The 16590-nt window shown below is 39.4% G+C and overlaps 2 protein-coding genes across 6 annotated transcripts in view; one reads left to right on the top strand and one right to left on the bottom strand.

The window, feature by feature from the left end:
* Window positions 1-16590, bottom strand: part of SAMD13 (sterile alpha motif domain containing 13) — a 98553-nt gene that overhangs the window by 8721 nt on the left and 73242 nt on the right. The window lies entirely within an intron of this gene.
* LOC108527687 (uricase) overlaps window positions 1-16590 on the top strand; it is a 51415-nt gene that overhangs the window by 25601 nt on the left and 9224 nt on the right. For both annotated transcript variants that reach the window (XM_017869109.1, XM_017869108.1), the window contains exons 2-4: window positions 5529-5747; window positions 8233-8349; window positions 8449-8527. In XM_017869109.1, coding sequence (XP_017724598.1) covers window positions 5571-5747; window positions 8233-8349; window positions 8449-8527 — 373 coding nt within the window. In that variant the 5' untranslated portion in view covers window positions 5529-5570. The remainder of the gene's footprint in view (window positions 1-5528; window positions 5748-8232; window positions 8350-8448; window positions 8528-16590) is intronic.

Raw genomic sequence — 16590 nt, 5'->3', positions numbered from 1 at the left:
AGAGTGTTGGTTGGTGGTTAAAATCACAGAGACTTGAAATCAAATCTTGGTAGTGTGGCCAGAGAAATGTACTTCTTTCTGCCTCAATGCTTAACTAGAAAATGGAGAAATTCATTTGGTACCTGGTACATGTAATTACAAATACGTGAGTGTTATTATTAAAAGGAAGCATGCATAAATACGCACAGAGCTAAAAAGTATGGCACATGGGTGGAGAAGAATATTAGCTCTATATAAAGATTTGCCCTCAGTGTGTTTGGGCAGCTAGGATTCATTTAAAATACAATTAGTATTGACAAGGATTTGTTTTATTAGTTGTACATCTATAGCACAAAGCAGTGTGCACCTGTGTGGGATCCTCAGTCTCCTTTATCAAAAAGAGATGAAACTCCTGGACTGATCAGTGGTGGGGTCATGCCTATGAAGAACCACTATGCTCCAGCCTGGGCAACATAGTGGGATCCTGTTTCTAAAACTGAAAAAAAAAAAAAAAAAAGAAAGATAAACAAGGATGTCTCCCTATCACTTACTGATGGAACTGATTTGAAATATTTTTTTTGGTCAAATTGGCAGGTCAGATAATAATAATAGCTAACATTTACTGACACTATGTGCTAGTCACTTTCAACCTCATGACAATTATAGGAAATAGCTGCTGTCATTACCCTATTTTACAGATCCAAAGGGGAGGGAACAAAAAAAAATTAAGCAACTTGCCCAGGGCCATACAGCTAGCAGGTGGTAGAGGCAGAAATTAAACTCAGGCAATCAGACATTAGAGCCTTCACCTTTACAATACTGTTCCATTGCATCCAGGCAGTTGTACACTGAAAATGACCAAGTCTTCTCCCTCCTGCCGCCTCATGACTAGTTGTCAGACCGTGGCAAAGTCAGTTTGATCAAAGTGATCCTAATAATTCGGACACCAATTGCACAGAGTAATGGTTCTTAAACTTTTATAAGTCATGAGGCCTTTTGGAATCTAATGAAATTCTACAAATGCTCTCCCCAGAAAGATTCACCTCTTCCCTCCCCTAAACAAATAAACTTTTAGTTACAACCTCATAGAGTACACAGTTCCAACCCAAATCCATCCACTAAGCTTCTAGAGGCTAAAAGACTCTAAGGTAAGAACCCCTAGACCTGTAGTGACATCTATATCACTTTCATTATGGCCTGAAAATAATAGAACACTTACTATCTTATTGCAGAAGTGAAAATATATGAGTCATTTAAAATCCCTGAGTGCTGTCTCCAACATTACTTGCAGACAAATAATCCCTTTACATTTTAAGACATGTGTGGAAAAGGGGGATTTTTCTTGTGTAGAGCCAGGTAAAGATTTATTCCTGGCTGGGCATGGTGGCTCACGCCTATAATTTGGGAGGCCAAGGCGAGAGTATCACTTGAGCCCAGGAGTTTGAGACCAGCCTAAGCAACATAGTGAGATCCCATCTCTAAAAAAAACTACAAAAGTTAGCCAGATGTGGTGGTGTACACCTGTAGTTCCAGCTCCTTGGGAGGCTAATGTGAGAGGATCACTCAAGTCCAGGAGGTTGAGGCTGCAGTGAGCTGTGATTATAATACTGCACTCCGGCTTGGGTGACAGAGCAAGACCCTGAAAAAAAAAAAAGAAAGAAAGAAAGAAAGAGAAAGAAGGAAGGAAGGAAGGAAGGAAGGAAGGAAGGAAGGAAGGAAGGAAGGAAGAGAGAGAGAGAGAGAGAGAAAGAAAGAAAGAAAGAAAGAAAGAAAGAAAGAAAGAAAGAAAGAAAGAAAGAAAGGGAAACAAAAAAAAGAAATTATTCCTGCTGATATTTTTTCCAGAATATTATTCTGGGAAATCAACTTACTTTTATAACTTCTCAAACCATACAAGCCTGAAGAAGGACAATCAAAGGGATGAGTATCAGTAATCATGAACATTTAAAGAAGGCCAATGTACCTGAGGGTAGGCACGCAGAAGTAGGCCTTATCATAGTAGCAGCCCTTTGATTGACCACTCCAGCTCTCCATTGGTGTGCACTCTAGGTATTTATCTTTGTCAATAACTAGAAAAATCCTTTAATGCAAAATTTGATGAGTGATTATTATTTATCAGTGATAATTATAGCTATTAAGTGCTTATTGAGTGCTGATTATTGGTAAAACACTTTTCTAAGTCCTTTATATTTTTTTCTCATGTTATCCTCACATCAATCCTTAGAGATGGACACTACTATTATTCCCATTTTATAGATGGAGAAATTTGCCTCCATTCAGAGCTAATATGTGGCAGAACAAGTATTCCGCCTGGGCTGCCTGACTGCAGAGCCCAAAGCCTGTCATTTCAGCCACCTGCCCACTCTCCAGAAAAGAGCACCCTTTGTATTTTACTGTATGAGATCTCTGCACCATTCCCTACGTTCTACACAATGGGGCTCTGACACCTACTTCTGATTTATCTGATTAGAGAACTGGGGGAGAACAGCCTCGGTTATGGTCCAGGCCATTATCTGCTCTTTGAGTGCAGGGACGCTTTTGGTTGTCCCACATCAGACTTTTTCCACCTACTCCAGGCTCAGGTGATTAGTTCCCTCCATATGGACTCATTGCCAGTAAACTTGATTACTCAAACTTTGCTTAAGGGCCAACTCTGCTTAGCCCAATCAGGGTCTTGCTAAGGAGTGCTGACCTGTCCTGCACATGTCTTGCATGATCTCTGGTCTGGGATGGCTGTGCTGCACTGGAAGGCTGTCTTATTAGCAATGTGAACATTTTGTGCTGCCTCACCGACTCTCTCTATACTCAATTCTGCCCTTCCTGGGCTTTTTGTTCTTTGGCCAGCTGTGCCTGTGATCTCCAGGCTGTGGTGATCAGAGGGCATAAATTCGTTGCCCCACTTTCCCAGGAAAAGGACTTCCTAGTTGGGGTCTGAGTTGAAGTGGCTCTTCCTGTATTGAGATCGTTTGTGTGTTTTCATTAACTATGCTGTGTCATCACACAAGCAGTGGAGGTGGTGGTGGCACCATCCATTCATTCATGGTACATTTATTAAGCACCTACTTATGTTCCAGGCGTTGTGCTGAGTGCTGAGGTTGCCATGGTCACCAAGATCAAACTTGTTCCTGCTTTCATAGTTTACTGGTTTTGAATGAATCAGACACATAAAGAGGCAGTTGCAATACAATTTGATAAATATTCTGATAAGGCAATAACAAGTATTTTGAGAGCACCTAAAAGGGGCAACTACTCCAGACTTGAAGGGCTGGGGTGAACCCTGGGAGAAGTGGCATCTGAGACCTGAAGGCTGTCTAGAAGAAGCTAGGCAGGCAAAGAGGTTGGTAGTTGGGTAGTAAGGAGGAGAAAGTGTTCAAGAAAGAAAGAATAGCAAATCCAAGGACCAACAGACAGAAAAAGCATGTAACACCTGGGCAGCCGTGATTAGATCAGCATAGCTAAAGCAGAGTTTGCAATGACGTGTGGCCAGATATTATGCTGGTGAGCTGAACAGGAATGGGGATGTGAAGGGTGGCTATCATTTAATCTTTCTATGTACCACATAGGTACCACTTGCCTTCATAGACTAAACTACTGTTGCTTGAATATATAGGGGCAGGGATGAGGCTAAGGAGCAATATTTGTTGAGTCCTGGTACGTGTTGGGGATGATGGATAATCTCGGAGACCTTTCATTCCAGACTCTAGTCCATACCACTTAAGGGCCCCGACCCAGCCAGATGCCTTCCTCCTTCAGGTAGAGTCCCTTGTGGCTCAAGATACACCAGAGTCTTCCATCTGTTACTGCCCACAGTGATCTCCACTCTGAAAACTGGCACCCTTAATCAAGGTCCCCTCTGCTACTTCTGCTGCTGCTGCTTCCACAGCCAGATCCGGCCTCTATTGCTGGGATTAACCTCAGTGTACCACTAGCTACTGGGAACTAAGCCAGGCCTTTGACATTCACCAGCAGCCCTACAAGGTAGAGGTGCTTCTTTCCATTTGCGCAAATGGGGAAACTGAGGCTCAGAAACATTAAATTACTTGTTGCAAGCCACAAAGCTTTAAGTGGCAGGGTTGACTTTGAACTTCATTTAATCCCAAAGGCACTACCACACAACAGTTTCTCTTTCCCCATCAGGCTTGTAGTTCTTACTGAGATCCCTTGAGTCTGCTCCTTTGGTTTTCTTATTGACCCTTTTCTTCAGCATGAGTCCCTAAATGTTGGGCCAGAGGCTTTTCAGAGGCCTCTGCAAGAGTTTTCCTTAACCTCTCACAAGAAAGAACTGAATTCAGACATCTCAACCCCCGAGGGCATGTTCGATGACCAACAATAGCCTGCCCTGCCCAGCTCTAGCTCCAAGATTGGAGGCAGCCTCCCACCCCCCAACTTTAACTACAGCAGTACTTTCTGACTTTGGCTAGTATTCTTAAATTCGCCTCAGAGAGTCTGGTGATGTTTTTATTCAAATAGATATTCAGGCAGCCCTTGGTACACCTGAACATCGTAAGTGTGATTTGCAGATGAGGCTCCTTCTTTGTCTCTCTACCCAGACTCTTACTGCATGCTGTTTTTCTATTTACTTTTATTTTTGTCACCTTCTTTCATTATTTTAATGTTCAATTTCTGTACTAAATAAAATAAGATTTTTCTGTTCTTCTAATCCCTCCTGCCTCTTTCCTCAAACACCAGTAAAGCCCAGGGACAAATCTTATGGATTCTACCAGTGGAGATGAATGTGTGCACTAGCCAAGGCTCCAGCTTCAGACAAGGGTAGTAATGCATCAATCACCAGGCTTTTATTAAGTGTCTCTTCACTAAAAGCATAGCTCTCCCTGCAGCCAGACAGCCTTGGCTCTGCACTCCTGAAGGTAATCTGGACGCTGTCACTAATTACTCTTCTTCCCGGCAGCAAGTAGAAAAGGCAATTTTCAAATTGTTTCTATTGATCACAGGGCATTTTCTCCAGAATATCACTCTCTATAAAAAGGGCATGCAATTATTTCCAGCTAACACAGTCAAGACATTTTATAGAAGAAAAGCAGTTCACATAGTGGCCATTCTACAACTTAGAGTCAATAGACTTGAGTGCAAATCCTGGCTCTGTCCTTTACTAGCCGTATGAATTAGGGCAAATCACTTAGTATCTTTGAAACTCACCCTCTCCCTCCATAAAATGGGAATATTAGTTCCCATTTTACACTGGGATTATAAGGATTTTACGGTGCTATTACAAGGATTAGATTAGTAGGGATTAAATAAAATGCATAGTTTTGACCCAGGAGGTCCTATTAATGTATTTATTATCAAAAAAGCCCTCTACCTGTCAGTCTTCAGAACAATCTGATATATTTTCATTTGCTGCTTGGGATTCTCTTTTTTCTATACAAGTTCCCATTCTTCTTCAAAAGTAGAATGTGATATTGCTTCCATATATACTCTGAATCTCATCTTTTGCAATTGTATGATAAAATGAAGGCTTAAATAAGTTTCACCTAACTTTTGGCTTTCATTTAGCCTTCTTCAATAAGATGCCTGTGTTTTCGTTGCAGAATGATGAGTTGGAGTTTGTCCGAACTGGCTATGGGAAGGATATGGTAAAAGTTCTCCATATTCAGCGAGATGGAAAATATCACAGCATTAAAGAGGTGGCAACTTCAGTGCAACTTACTCTGAGTTCCAAAAAAGATTACCTGCATGGAGATAATTCAGATATCATCCCTACAGACACCATCAAGAACACAGTTCATGTCTTGGCAAAGTTTAAGGGAGTATGTGTCATTCTTCTTAGATGCTGCCTATCTTGATGCAGAATTTGCTATAAAACAGCATGAGGTGTTACTTGCTTATTTCAAGTCCCCTTTGCATTTTAACCTATTTTTACATTTAAGCCATTTTTTAAAAAATGTTCTTTTCTAGCCTAAATGTCTCAGGATTGGAGAAAACTTCGCTGAAAAACAAACAGACCAACCAACCTCACATCTTTGTTTCCTTGGCCCTCATCTCACTGCAATATTTTAGGCAGAGAATCTTACTGGACAAAATACATGTTATCTCTAATTAGAATCAAAGGAAAATCAAGGTCCTGAAAGAATTTCAGAATAGAATTTTACACATTTTGTCATGCATTTCTTTGAGTCTTACCATGTATTTTTAATTTTTTTTAGAATGGTGTGCATTTATAGAAGAAAATATCATTTCACTTCTTGTTATTGATACAGAAGAATATCTTGAGTTTGAGATACATTTATTTTTATTGTTGAAATCTGTTTTCCAAATTTTAATACCCTTCTAACTTTCCCAACTCTATTACCACTTACTATTCATATACAGTGGTTATTAGGACTTTTCAAGTGAGACTTAGATCTGATAGAACTGATATTTTAGCATTTCCAGCTCTGGTTTCTTTTTTTTTTTTTTTTTTTTTGGGACGGAGTCTCACTCTGTCACTAGGCTGGAGCGCAGTGGCATGATCTTGGTTCACTGCAACCTCCACCTCCCGGGTTCAAGCGATTCTCCTGCCTCAGCTTCCCAAGTAGCTGGGACTACAGGCACATGCCCCCATGCCCAGCTAATTTTTTTGTGTATTTTTAGTAGAGACGGGGTTTCACTGTATTGGCCAGGATGATCTCGATCTCCTGACCTTGTGATACGCCTGGCTCAACTTCCCAAAGTGCTGGGATTACAGGTGTGAGCAACCGCGCCCGACCCCACCTCTTGTTTCTTTAAGTGTGAGTGAAGCTGTGCTGGGTCACCCAGATTTCTGGGCAATTCAAAGTGATTTTTTTTTTTTACTTGCCACGAAGTCTAAAAAGACAAGAAATGTAGACTGGAAAGCTTCTTTTCTCATGTTTTTTCATGAAATCCATACCCATAATTCATTAAATGAACAAACATTGCAATGTAATTTCTACAACTCCTATTTCTACCCTGAACCTTTCTCTTGCTAATCAGAATGACACAGCAAACATAGATGGGGCTGTGGAAAAAAGAATTGCATTCTTTAAAAAAATCGTTTGAAAGTAGACCTGTACTGTGATATGGACAAGGGCCAGGTACAACAGATTCTTGTATTTCCTGTATTGTGTAGGAGTTTGCAGAAAAGTGAAGAATGGACCCGAATGTTAAAGACTACTTAAAGTCATTCATTATGGATAGAGTGATCGTGTAACTTCTTATCCAAACCAGGACACTTTTGAGCTCAAAATAGGATGCTATTCATAATTATTCTGGGCCTACAAGTATAAAACAGAATTATACTGGGGAAGCCTGTACAAATACTTCACTTTAATTATAGGCAAAGCCATTAATAATTTGCAGACTGTGCTAAGACCATAATGTATTACTAGGGATTAATATGGAAGCTGCATGATGGGGGTGGAGAGCTGGGATCAATAGAAGGCCTGTATGCAAGGTAAGGAAGGTGAAGTGGCCCTTCATTAGCATTCCTTGGGAAACTGGGAAGCCTCATAGAGTTCAGAGTGTTATAGTGTGCTGTGGTTGGTACAAGTGATGACTGAACTCACTGTGAGAAGAATCTGAATGTTAAGTTATTTTTTGCTCATCCGCTGACACATCCTCTCCTGCAAAATGGGTTTCTTTTAAAAACAAAAGAGTCTCATCTGGTGATGGTGATTATTAACTTCATTTGGGAGCTCTAGTAAAAAACTGAGATAAACACCTTTTTCTCTTGAGATAGACTCTATTCTGTACTTGTCTAGTTCTAAAACGCAATTCATCAGGAAAGAGAACATCATGAGCAATATCAAAAGATAAAATTACAACGAGTTTAGTTATAGATTGAATTGGTTTCTATTTACCATTAGGGATAGCTTTTGTTGTACAAAGAAGAGTAAGAGCTTTCACTGGGCGAGAACAGTACATTGGGTTTTGTAAGATAGGAACAAGAAACAGAACAATGGAAAAAAAAAACTGGTTAACATCAGGTTTCAGATTACTTTTTTGATAAGAGTTAAAGCAGAGGGGACTTCCTTATTATGCTGACTCAGATAGACTGGAATCTCCTGTTTTCGGGAAAAACTGGTCTGTTTTGGTATCTATCTGCTTCCTTAAAGCTTCAATTTGATTATGTGGCATTTAGCATAAGTGACTCCATTTTGGTCTGGTCTGTTGGGGCCTAATGCAGGAACTTTGTCCAAAGCAATGACCTCCCATAATTTCATTTAACAGTATTTATAAATTATTTTTAAATGGTACAGTTATTTCTGGTTTGAAGCATCTTGTTTCTTTTTACAGATCAAAAGCATAGAAGCCTTTGGTGTGAATATTTGTGAGTATTTTCTTTCTTCTTTTAACCATGTAATCCGAGCTCAAGTCTACGTGGAAGAAATCCCTTGGAAGCGTCTTGAAAAGGTTAACTCACTTATTTGTGCTCTCAGTTTAATTAAAGAAATTGGCTTTATGGCATGTACTGAAATTTTCCTGGAAATAATTTGTTTCCCTAATTTTCAGAATGGAGTTAAGCATGTCCATGCATTTATTCACACTCCCACTGGAACACACTTCTGTGAAGTTGAACAACTGAGAAGTGGTAAGAAACTATTTTTCATGCTTTGATTCTATAGTAGCAACTTCAGGGTGGTTTTGTTTTCTTTTTTCTTCCTTTCTTCTGAACAATGCTGTTTATTAACATGGAGGAAAACTGTAGAGAATTTTTTAGACTTTTAAATCTGAGATAGAAATGAATATTGTGACTCTGAATTACATTAAAGAATTATCTACTTTTGTGTTAAAATATAAAATGAAATAATTCATTTTGCGACAACCCTGGGGACTGAGTCAGGTAGATCATTTTTATTACCAGATTTTGAGGTAAGGCGAAATTTAAAGAGGCCCAGGCTGAAAAGAACCCAAATCTCTGAATTTTCTGACCAATATTTTTTGTGCCATATCATGTCACAATTATAGTAACCTTCATAGGAAATATTTACTAAGTAATAGTCAAGTTTTCCTGAAATTTTATTTGGGTAATAAAACCACTAATTTTGTAATTCATATAAATGCATCTCATTTAAGTTAGCAATGGCAATTATATAATTCTATTTGCTAAGAAATTTCAAAATTAATTATGAAACACAATTATAACATAGGTGTTATCAGTACTGATAATTGAACTTAGCAAATATTAAAATTTCCACAGCTTGTATTCCACAGAATTGTTGAGCTTGTCAGAGCAGAGTTCAAAAATTGGCTAAGAGTTAGACTAGAGGACCTCTAAGAACCATGGAGCCAAAGCTGGTAATAATCTTATTGAGTCTTTATCTCAATAAAAAAATAAACTTTAATGATTGTTATAAAATGAAAGAGTTGACTCTGAAATTTTCTATTTTCCTTCCCTCCCTTCCTTTTCTCTTCCCTTTTTTTTTTTTTTCTTTGCTGTCCTCTTCCCTTCCCTTCCCTTCCTCCTTAGTAGGAATTTGGAGTGGCATCTAATGAATATCAGATTTATTATAAGGTTAATAAAATATAAGGTCCCTTCTCATTCTGAGTTCTTTTGGATAATGCCCTCCTTAGGAAGTTCTAGTGTATTAGCTATTTTAAAATATTTTCCACTATCTGAATTAAAGTCTGTACATAACTAGGGCCTTCTCAATGTTTGATATTTATAAAATTAATGTTATAAAAACAGTTATAAAATTAATGTTATATAAAAGGGGCTAAATCGTTGTTGTATTTGGTGGAAAAGATTATCTTTATCACCCAGGTGTGTAGTCATATGCTATATTAGCTTTCAGAACTATTTGTTAAGTTAAATTGGAACTAAATTCTTTCTTTCCTTCCCTCCTCTCCTTAGCTCTTCCTTCCTTCCTTTCTGTCTCTCTGGTTCCTTCCTTCTTTCCCTCTCCCTTCCCTTCCTCCCTCCCTTCTTCCTTCTTTTCTTCTTCCTTCCTTCTTGTCTTAGATATACAGCTTTGGAGGAGAGGGAAAGAAGTTTCCTGACTCAGTGTTATCCTACCCAAGCCTCATTAACTACCCTCATAAAATTAGAAACTCGAAACCAGCTCTGCCCAACTAAAATATAATGTAAGCCATATATGTAATTTTAAATTTGTTTTCATAACCACATTAGAAAAGCAAAAAGCAATTAGGGAAATTAATTTTAATAATATATTTTATTTAAATAACATCAAAATATTTCAGTATGCAGTAAGTATAAAAATTACTAATGAAATACTTTACACTCTTTTTACAAAATTATCTTTAAAATCTGTATTTTATATTTGCAGCTTATCTCAAGCTATGCTAGCCATAATTCAAGTACTTAATAGCCACATGTGGCTTAGTGGCTACTGTACAGATCAGCGTCGCTCGGAACTGCTTTTCGGTGACTTTTGGGATATGCTTTTTAACATTTGTTACATTTTTCAATTATGTAAAATCATAACAGCAGCTAGGATTAGGCCTCAAGAGAGCTAATTAACAATGAGTGCATTTATGCAAAGTGCTTATGTCATTCATTCATATACTATTCATTCAGCAAGTAGACTTTGAGGACCTATCATGTATGCAAAAGGGCTGTAGAGAAAGAGAGGAATAAGATGTTCCCTGACCCTAGTCAGACAGATTGATTGCCATATGAGAGGCTAAAGACTATGATGAAGGGATTAAAAGCATGCTATGGGAACTGAGACGTGGAAGAAACTCTTTCCAGAGCAGTCTGTCTGGAAGGCTTGACAGGGGAGGAAAAAATATTCCAATTGACTTTTGAAAACTGATTCAGAATATGCTGTGCATTGAAGGAGGAAAGGGAATTACAGGCAGAAGAAACAGGATACATATGAGTATAATCCACGAAGAGTAGCAGAGGGGAAGTAAAATATTTTGGCACTTGCCTCATGCTGAAGACTATGCAGGGGAAGTAATTTATTTAACTGTGGAAAGGGCAAAGCATTTAAGGGACAGTAACAAGTTCAGTGGGTCTGATTTCTAGAACGTAAGAAGGGAGATGAAGATAAATAAGTTGGTGGTTTGGGCTGGAATCTGAAGGGCCTCATGTGCTATACACAAGTTTAGTATAAGATGGAGGCAGTTTTGCACAGTGGTGAAACAAGAGGCCTTGAGGTCAGAATGAATCATATTTGAATTTGAGCTCCACTACTTAATAACTTTGTGATTAAGAGCAAGGTTACTTATACTACATTGGTGGGTGGGTTTTAATTTGTAAAACAAGGATACCAGTGCCCACTTCAACAACTGTCCAGGAAAACAAAGGAGATAAATGCTAAATTTATTTTATTAAAGCATTTAGCATAGTACTTGGCACACTGGAAGATCTCCTTAAATAATAGCTATAGTTATTGTTCAGAGTGACAACAGAGAACCAGAGAAGGTCTCTAGTGGTCAGATTAGTATGTGCATGTTTTTGTTCAGAAATTCTGAGCAAGGTATGGTGACAGGCTAGAGAAACAGGCGGTAGTGAGACATTTGGAGACTTCTTGCAAAGATGGAGTGATTAGGTCTAAACTAAAGCAGTAGAAATAGAGCTAGAGGGACTGAGAGGTTGTAGGAAACATTATGTGAGACATTTTTGAAGTGTAATCAATTGGTCTTACTGGTTGAATAGGGATGAAAGATTGGAGAGAAAGAGGAGTTAAAATTGGCCCTAATGTGGGAGGACTGGACAACTGACTAAAGAGATTACACACAGGGGAAGTTTTCAGGTGGGAAGCTGGTGAATGTGGGACCATGTGATGGAGATAGATTTGGGGCACATCAGCAGACTGGTGGCAGGTGAAGCTACAGCAGATTGGGGGTAGGTAAAGCCATAGGGAAGAAGGAGACCGTTCCAGAAAAACATACAAAGTGAGAAGAGTTTGAAAGAGGAGATGGCCTGGGAAAAATTCCCCACTCTAAGGGTTGGGCAGTTTAAAAACTGAGACAGAAGAATGTTTAGAGAGATAGAAGGAAGATGAGGGATGATAGAGTCATGGAAGCAGAAGAAAAAGACATTTCAAGAAATTAAGGATTTCTGAGTTACTGAGGAACCAAGATGCATAGCAAATAGGCCCATATGCAGTGGCTCAGCACTAGAAGTTTACTTCTTTTTGCAGAAGTCCAGTTCAGTGTCTGTGTGTAGGGTTAAGGGGGTCAGGTGGATGCTGTGCTCCATGAAGTTCTTCAGGAACCCAGGTTAGTGGCAGCTTTATATTTTAATCCTTACTTTTTGGTGTCATCTTGAGAATAGACCCCCATACCAGACAGCCAAAGAAAGAGCTTGGAGGAGCCAAAGGAGGGGCAAAGTCCCTGAAGCATAAGCTGCTGGCCTGGAAACAGCATTGATCATTTCTACTGGAGAGAGCTCAGTCACATAGTCACACCTCACTGCAAGGGACACTGCAAAATGTCGTCTAGCTGAGTGCCAGGAGGAAGAGCAAGTAGATTTCGCCTCTGCCACAGGAGATTTAAGAAGTTGGGGTTCTGAGAGGACTGATGAGAAACTATGTTGTCAATAAATAGGCGTCATTGGTGACTTCCCAGAATACTTCTAGTGGAGCCATGGAGGTGGAAGTCAAGTGGCCAAGTATAGGGCTCTGCTGATCACAAAAGGAAAACGGACTTCTCTTTATATCCTGTTCTTTCCAGGAATAACCAAGAGTTGCTATCAGCTTGAATTCTAATCACCTGGCTGCAGCTGAGTGGAAAAACTAACCACCACAATCAGGTTAAAACTTTTTCTTTCTGCAGAAAGATACAAAGCTTCAGGGTATTGAGATCATTGTGGCAGTGTTCCCAGAAGCTCCAGCTTGACTCATCTAGAGTCCAGCCCCCAACTCCCCCTCTGATTTCATGCAGGGCTGGCAGGGATTGGGGTAACGGAAGAGACATCTGTTGCCTTAAGTGTATACAGGTATGTGTGTACACATGTATAGGGGTGTGTGTATCTTTCAGTGTTGTGTGTATGAGGATGACATTTCTACTGTGTCCCTCTTCAGAGAGTAGGGATGTATGCTCTTTTGGTAGCAAAGTTTAATTCTTTATTTGCTTATTATCCGAGAGCTGAAACTGTAGGAATCGTAATGTGAGAGAATGTTACAATCATTATCCTAAGAAATGCCCTTGTAGAGGCTTAACTAAAGAAAATAGTAATTATATTATACACACACCACTCACACATTCACACGGTGAAGGGTGTTGTTACAAACACCTGAGTAGTGCCTTTGGTGGGGGACTGGCTAGAATGGTAAGACTTCTGCCCCCTCAAACACATGTGCTTAATCACATGTTCAGTCATGCCACTCCCAAAAGGACTCCTCCCAGGAGGAGGTGTGACTGGGTGTCTCCCGATGGACTATACTCATTCTTACATAGCAAATGAACAAACATTTCTAGAAATCCTACTGAACCTCAAGCACCACTTTAAGCCCTGGGAATTGCTCTAAAACTCCCATTACACTGTTTCTTCCTAGTGGATCTTTTACAGCTCCATCACTAGGCTGTATTTTAGTTGTTTCAAAGCCTGCTAATTCCACAGGAGAATCTGGAAGACAGAAATAAATTTGTTTGCCCAGAGGATTGAGGGCTGATGTTACGTTTGTGACTTCTCAAGCCCTGAGAGGAGAACTAGGACCTAGGTGTATGATGCAGGCTGTTGGTTTAGGTATCATATGGCATCGACTCTTCGGAACTCTTTCTGTCATGTATCAGTGAGAAACTATAAGCTTAATGGACCTTTAAGTCATTGGTATGATCGAGTCACTAATTGAACTAAATTGACCCCCAAACCTCTGCACTATTTGAATTATAACTCACAATTTCTTCAGCACCGAATTTCTCCCATTTGACGCTAATTATGAAATTCAGCTAAAGCATGGCTAAATAGAGGAATGGAAGATGGAAAAGAGACGTCAAATACTAGATTGTGTCTTCTGGTAGTGAAAAATACTTCCTATATATCTATTGACATGAAGGGTAGTGAGGGTAGGGGGATGGTTGTAAGGAAGGCAGCTGATGAAATCCGTCCTGGAGGAGGACACATTTTTTTTTTAATTTTTTTTTTTATTATTATACTTTAGTTCTAGGGTACTGTGCATAACGTGCAGGTTTGTTACATATGTATACTTGGTGCCATTTGGTGTGCTGCATCCATCAACTGTCAGCACCCATCAATTCGTCATTTATATTCAGGAATACTCCCAGTGCAATCCCTCCCCACCTCCCCCCTCCCCTGATAGGCCGCGGTGTGTGAGTTCCCCTTCCCGAGTCCAAGTGATCTCATTGTTCAGTTCCCACCTATGAGTGAGAACCATGGTGGGTGTTTGGTTTTCTGTTCTTGTTATAGTTTGCTAAGAATGATGGTTTCCAGCTGCATCCATGTCCCGTAGCAAAGGACGCAAACTCATCCTTTTTTATGGCTGCATAATAGTTCCATGGTGTATTATGTGGCCAACAATTTTCTTTAATCCAGTCTGTCACAGATGGGACATTTGGGTTGATTCCCAAGTCTTTGCTATGTGAATAGTGGCCTCAATAAACATAGCGTGTGCATGTGTCTTATAGCAGCATGATTTATAATCCTTTGGGTATATACCCAGTAGTGGGATGGCTGGGTCATATGGTACAAGCTACCAATGAGAACACATTTAAGAGGTGACAAGATGGGCAGATGGAAGAAGTGAGATGGGAGAAGTGGGAGATCCAGGACAGAGATGGCTACTGCCAAGAAGTCTGTTTATGTCCTTTTGATATCAAGACTAAAGTGCTCTTCAGTTCCTCTGTAAGAAAAGTTATTGGCAGATTTGTGGTCTTTAAAAATCTTCTTGATCATCACCTGGTTGTACCAAAGCCCAGTTAATTTCCTACCATCTGGATGATGTCATCTCTTTCCATCCAGAATTGCACAGAGGGAGCTTTCACTCTCCCTGCATGAGCAAAATGGACTCTCCAAAGCAAATATTTAATTGATCTTCACTTTTTCTAGCACTTTACAAGTTTGAGATTTTCTACTAGAATGATTTAATATGGTTTTAAAATATCTGCCTTTCAGCTATTTGTGTCCTTTTTGGAGGTGTTAAATGTGGAAGCAATTATCCTCTTATGACAAGATCTTTTTCTTGGCTCAATAAAGCTTTGTGCTTTGTGACACCTGATGCGTAGGTAAGGAATTGGGCTTATTTTCTATTAATTCGCAGTGAGTTTCTTTCCCTTAGATAGCTAAAGGGTAGGATGTATGATTCTCTGAGAGATAAGCCACAATCTGCTAAGTGTGTAGGAGGACACTAAAAGCTAGAAAAGATTATGTTCTAGCAAAGTGAAATGTGAAAAATCTTTCTTTTGCATTACTCCATAACCATGGCAGAAAAACAAAACAAAACAAAAAATCTGATTAAGTGATTTCATGGGGCGTAACCTAGAAAAGGATAGTTTTTGAATTACTTCTTGTTAGTCTAAATGGGAATCTTTTTTAGAGGGTGTGAGGCATCATATTTTTAGTTGATGGGCCCATGATTTTGAAAGCCTCAGGTTCTTACCAATGTTCAGAAAGCTGGGGCACTGCCAACAGAGAAGATAAAATAAGCTCTCTGATTTCATCCAGCATGTCTGATGTGTGCCAGGGAAAAATTCTTTTAACATTCAGAGAGAATCATTTTGTTGTTGTTGTTGTTTTAATAGAATGATGAGAGCATCAGAGTAGCTGGTTTGTGTTCTGCCAAAACTGTGGCAATAGTTAATTGCCTCGGGGAACATGAGACGTTTTATTTTGTGTGAAACTGATGCCAAAACACATTTTAAAAATACAACTGCTTTCTCCATTTTTAGATTCCAGTGAGAAAGCAGATCATTTCAAAGTGGCCTAGTAGGACTGACACTCCCTTAAGGTCAATAAATCTTATCCTAGGGCTGGAGATGGATAGGACGGCACATTAGAAGTAGTTTTCAGAACCCAGTAAGACTTTGTGAAACGTGGGAAATATTTATAAGTTGTCAAAGTCATTGTGAAAAAGTCAATTATGGCAAAATCATCATCATCACGTTTGTAGAGCATTTATGTAGGTCAGCCATTCTAAGTCCTTTAGTGCGTTCTCTTAGACATGTGGCAACTGTAGGAAATAGGTATGATTATCATCTCCATTTTGCAGATGACAAAATCAAGGTAGAGAGAGGGTAAAAAAATTCCCTCAGGAGCACGGAGCTTATAAAAGTGGGGGTTGAGGATGCAGGGAGAGCACTGGGATTTGAGTTCTAGGAATCTGAGTCTCAAAGCTGTCAATTCAACCACTATGCAACATTGCATCCAGGAATCCTTTTACGGTTAACACCATTGGACGAGCCAAAGTTTGACTGGCTCACACAGATGCCAGCAGTCAAGGCCAGATGAATAGGAAGAAAACAGTGTAGATAAAGTTGGTCTTTGGTTCTTTTCGCCTTCTTTTATTCTCCTGCAAGAGTTTCTACTACTCATTTTAACCCCACTCCTGACTGCAAACCCATGTTTCATTTCTATAGGATTTTGTTTTCTAGAAAGGCTTACCATGGGAAGTAGATTATCATAGTACCTTACAAAGGCTTAATGAGTCACTCCCTTAAGGGATGTTTATTTGCATTTCAATAGGAAATCTTTAAGGAATACAAAGGTTTTAGATACCCAGGAGCCAA

Source organism: Rhinopithecus bieti, unplaced genomic scaffold, assembly GCF_001698545.2.
Source record: "Rhinopithecus bieti isolate Rb0 unplaced genomic scaffold, ASM169854v2 scaffold_4600, whole genome shotgun sequence".
Lineage (NCBI taxonomy): Eukaryota > Metazoa > Chordata > Mammalia > Primates > Cercopithecidae > Rhinopithecus > Rhinopithecus bieti.
This window is presented reverse-complemented; position numbering and strand designations above follow the sequence as displayed.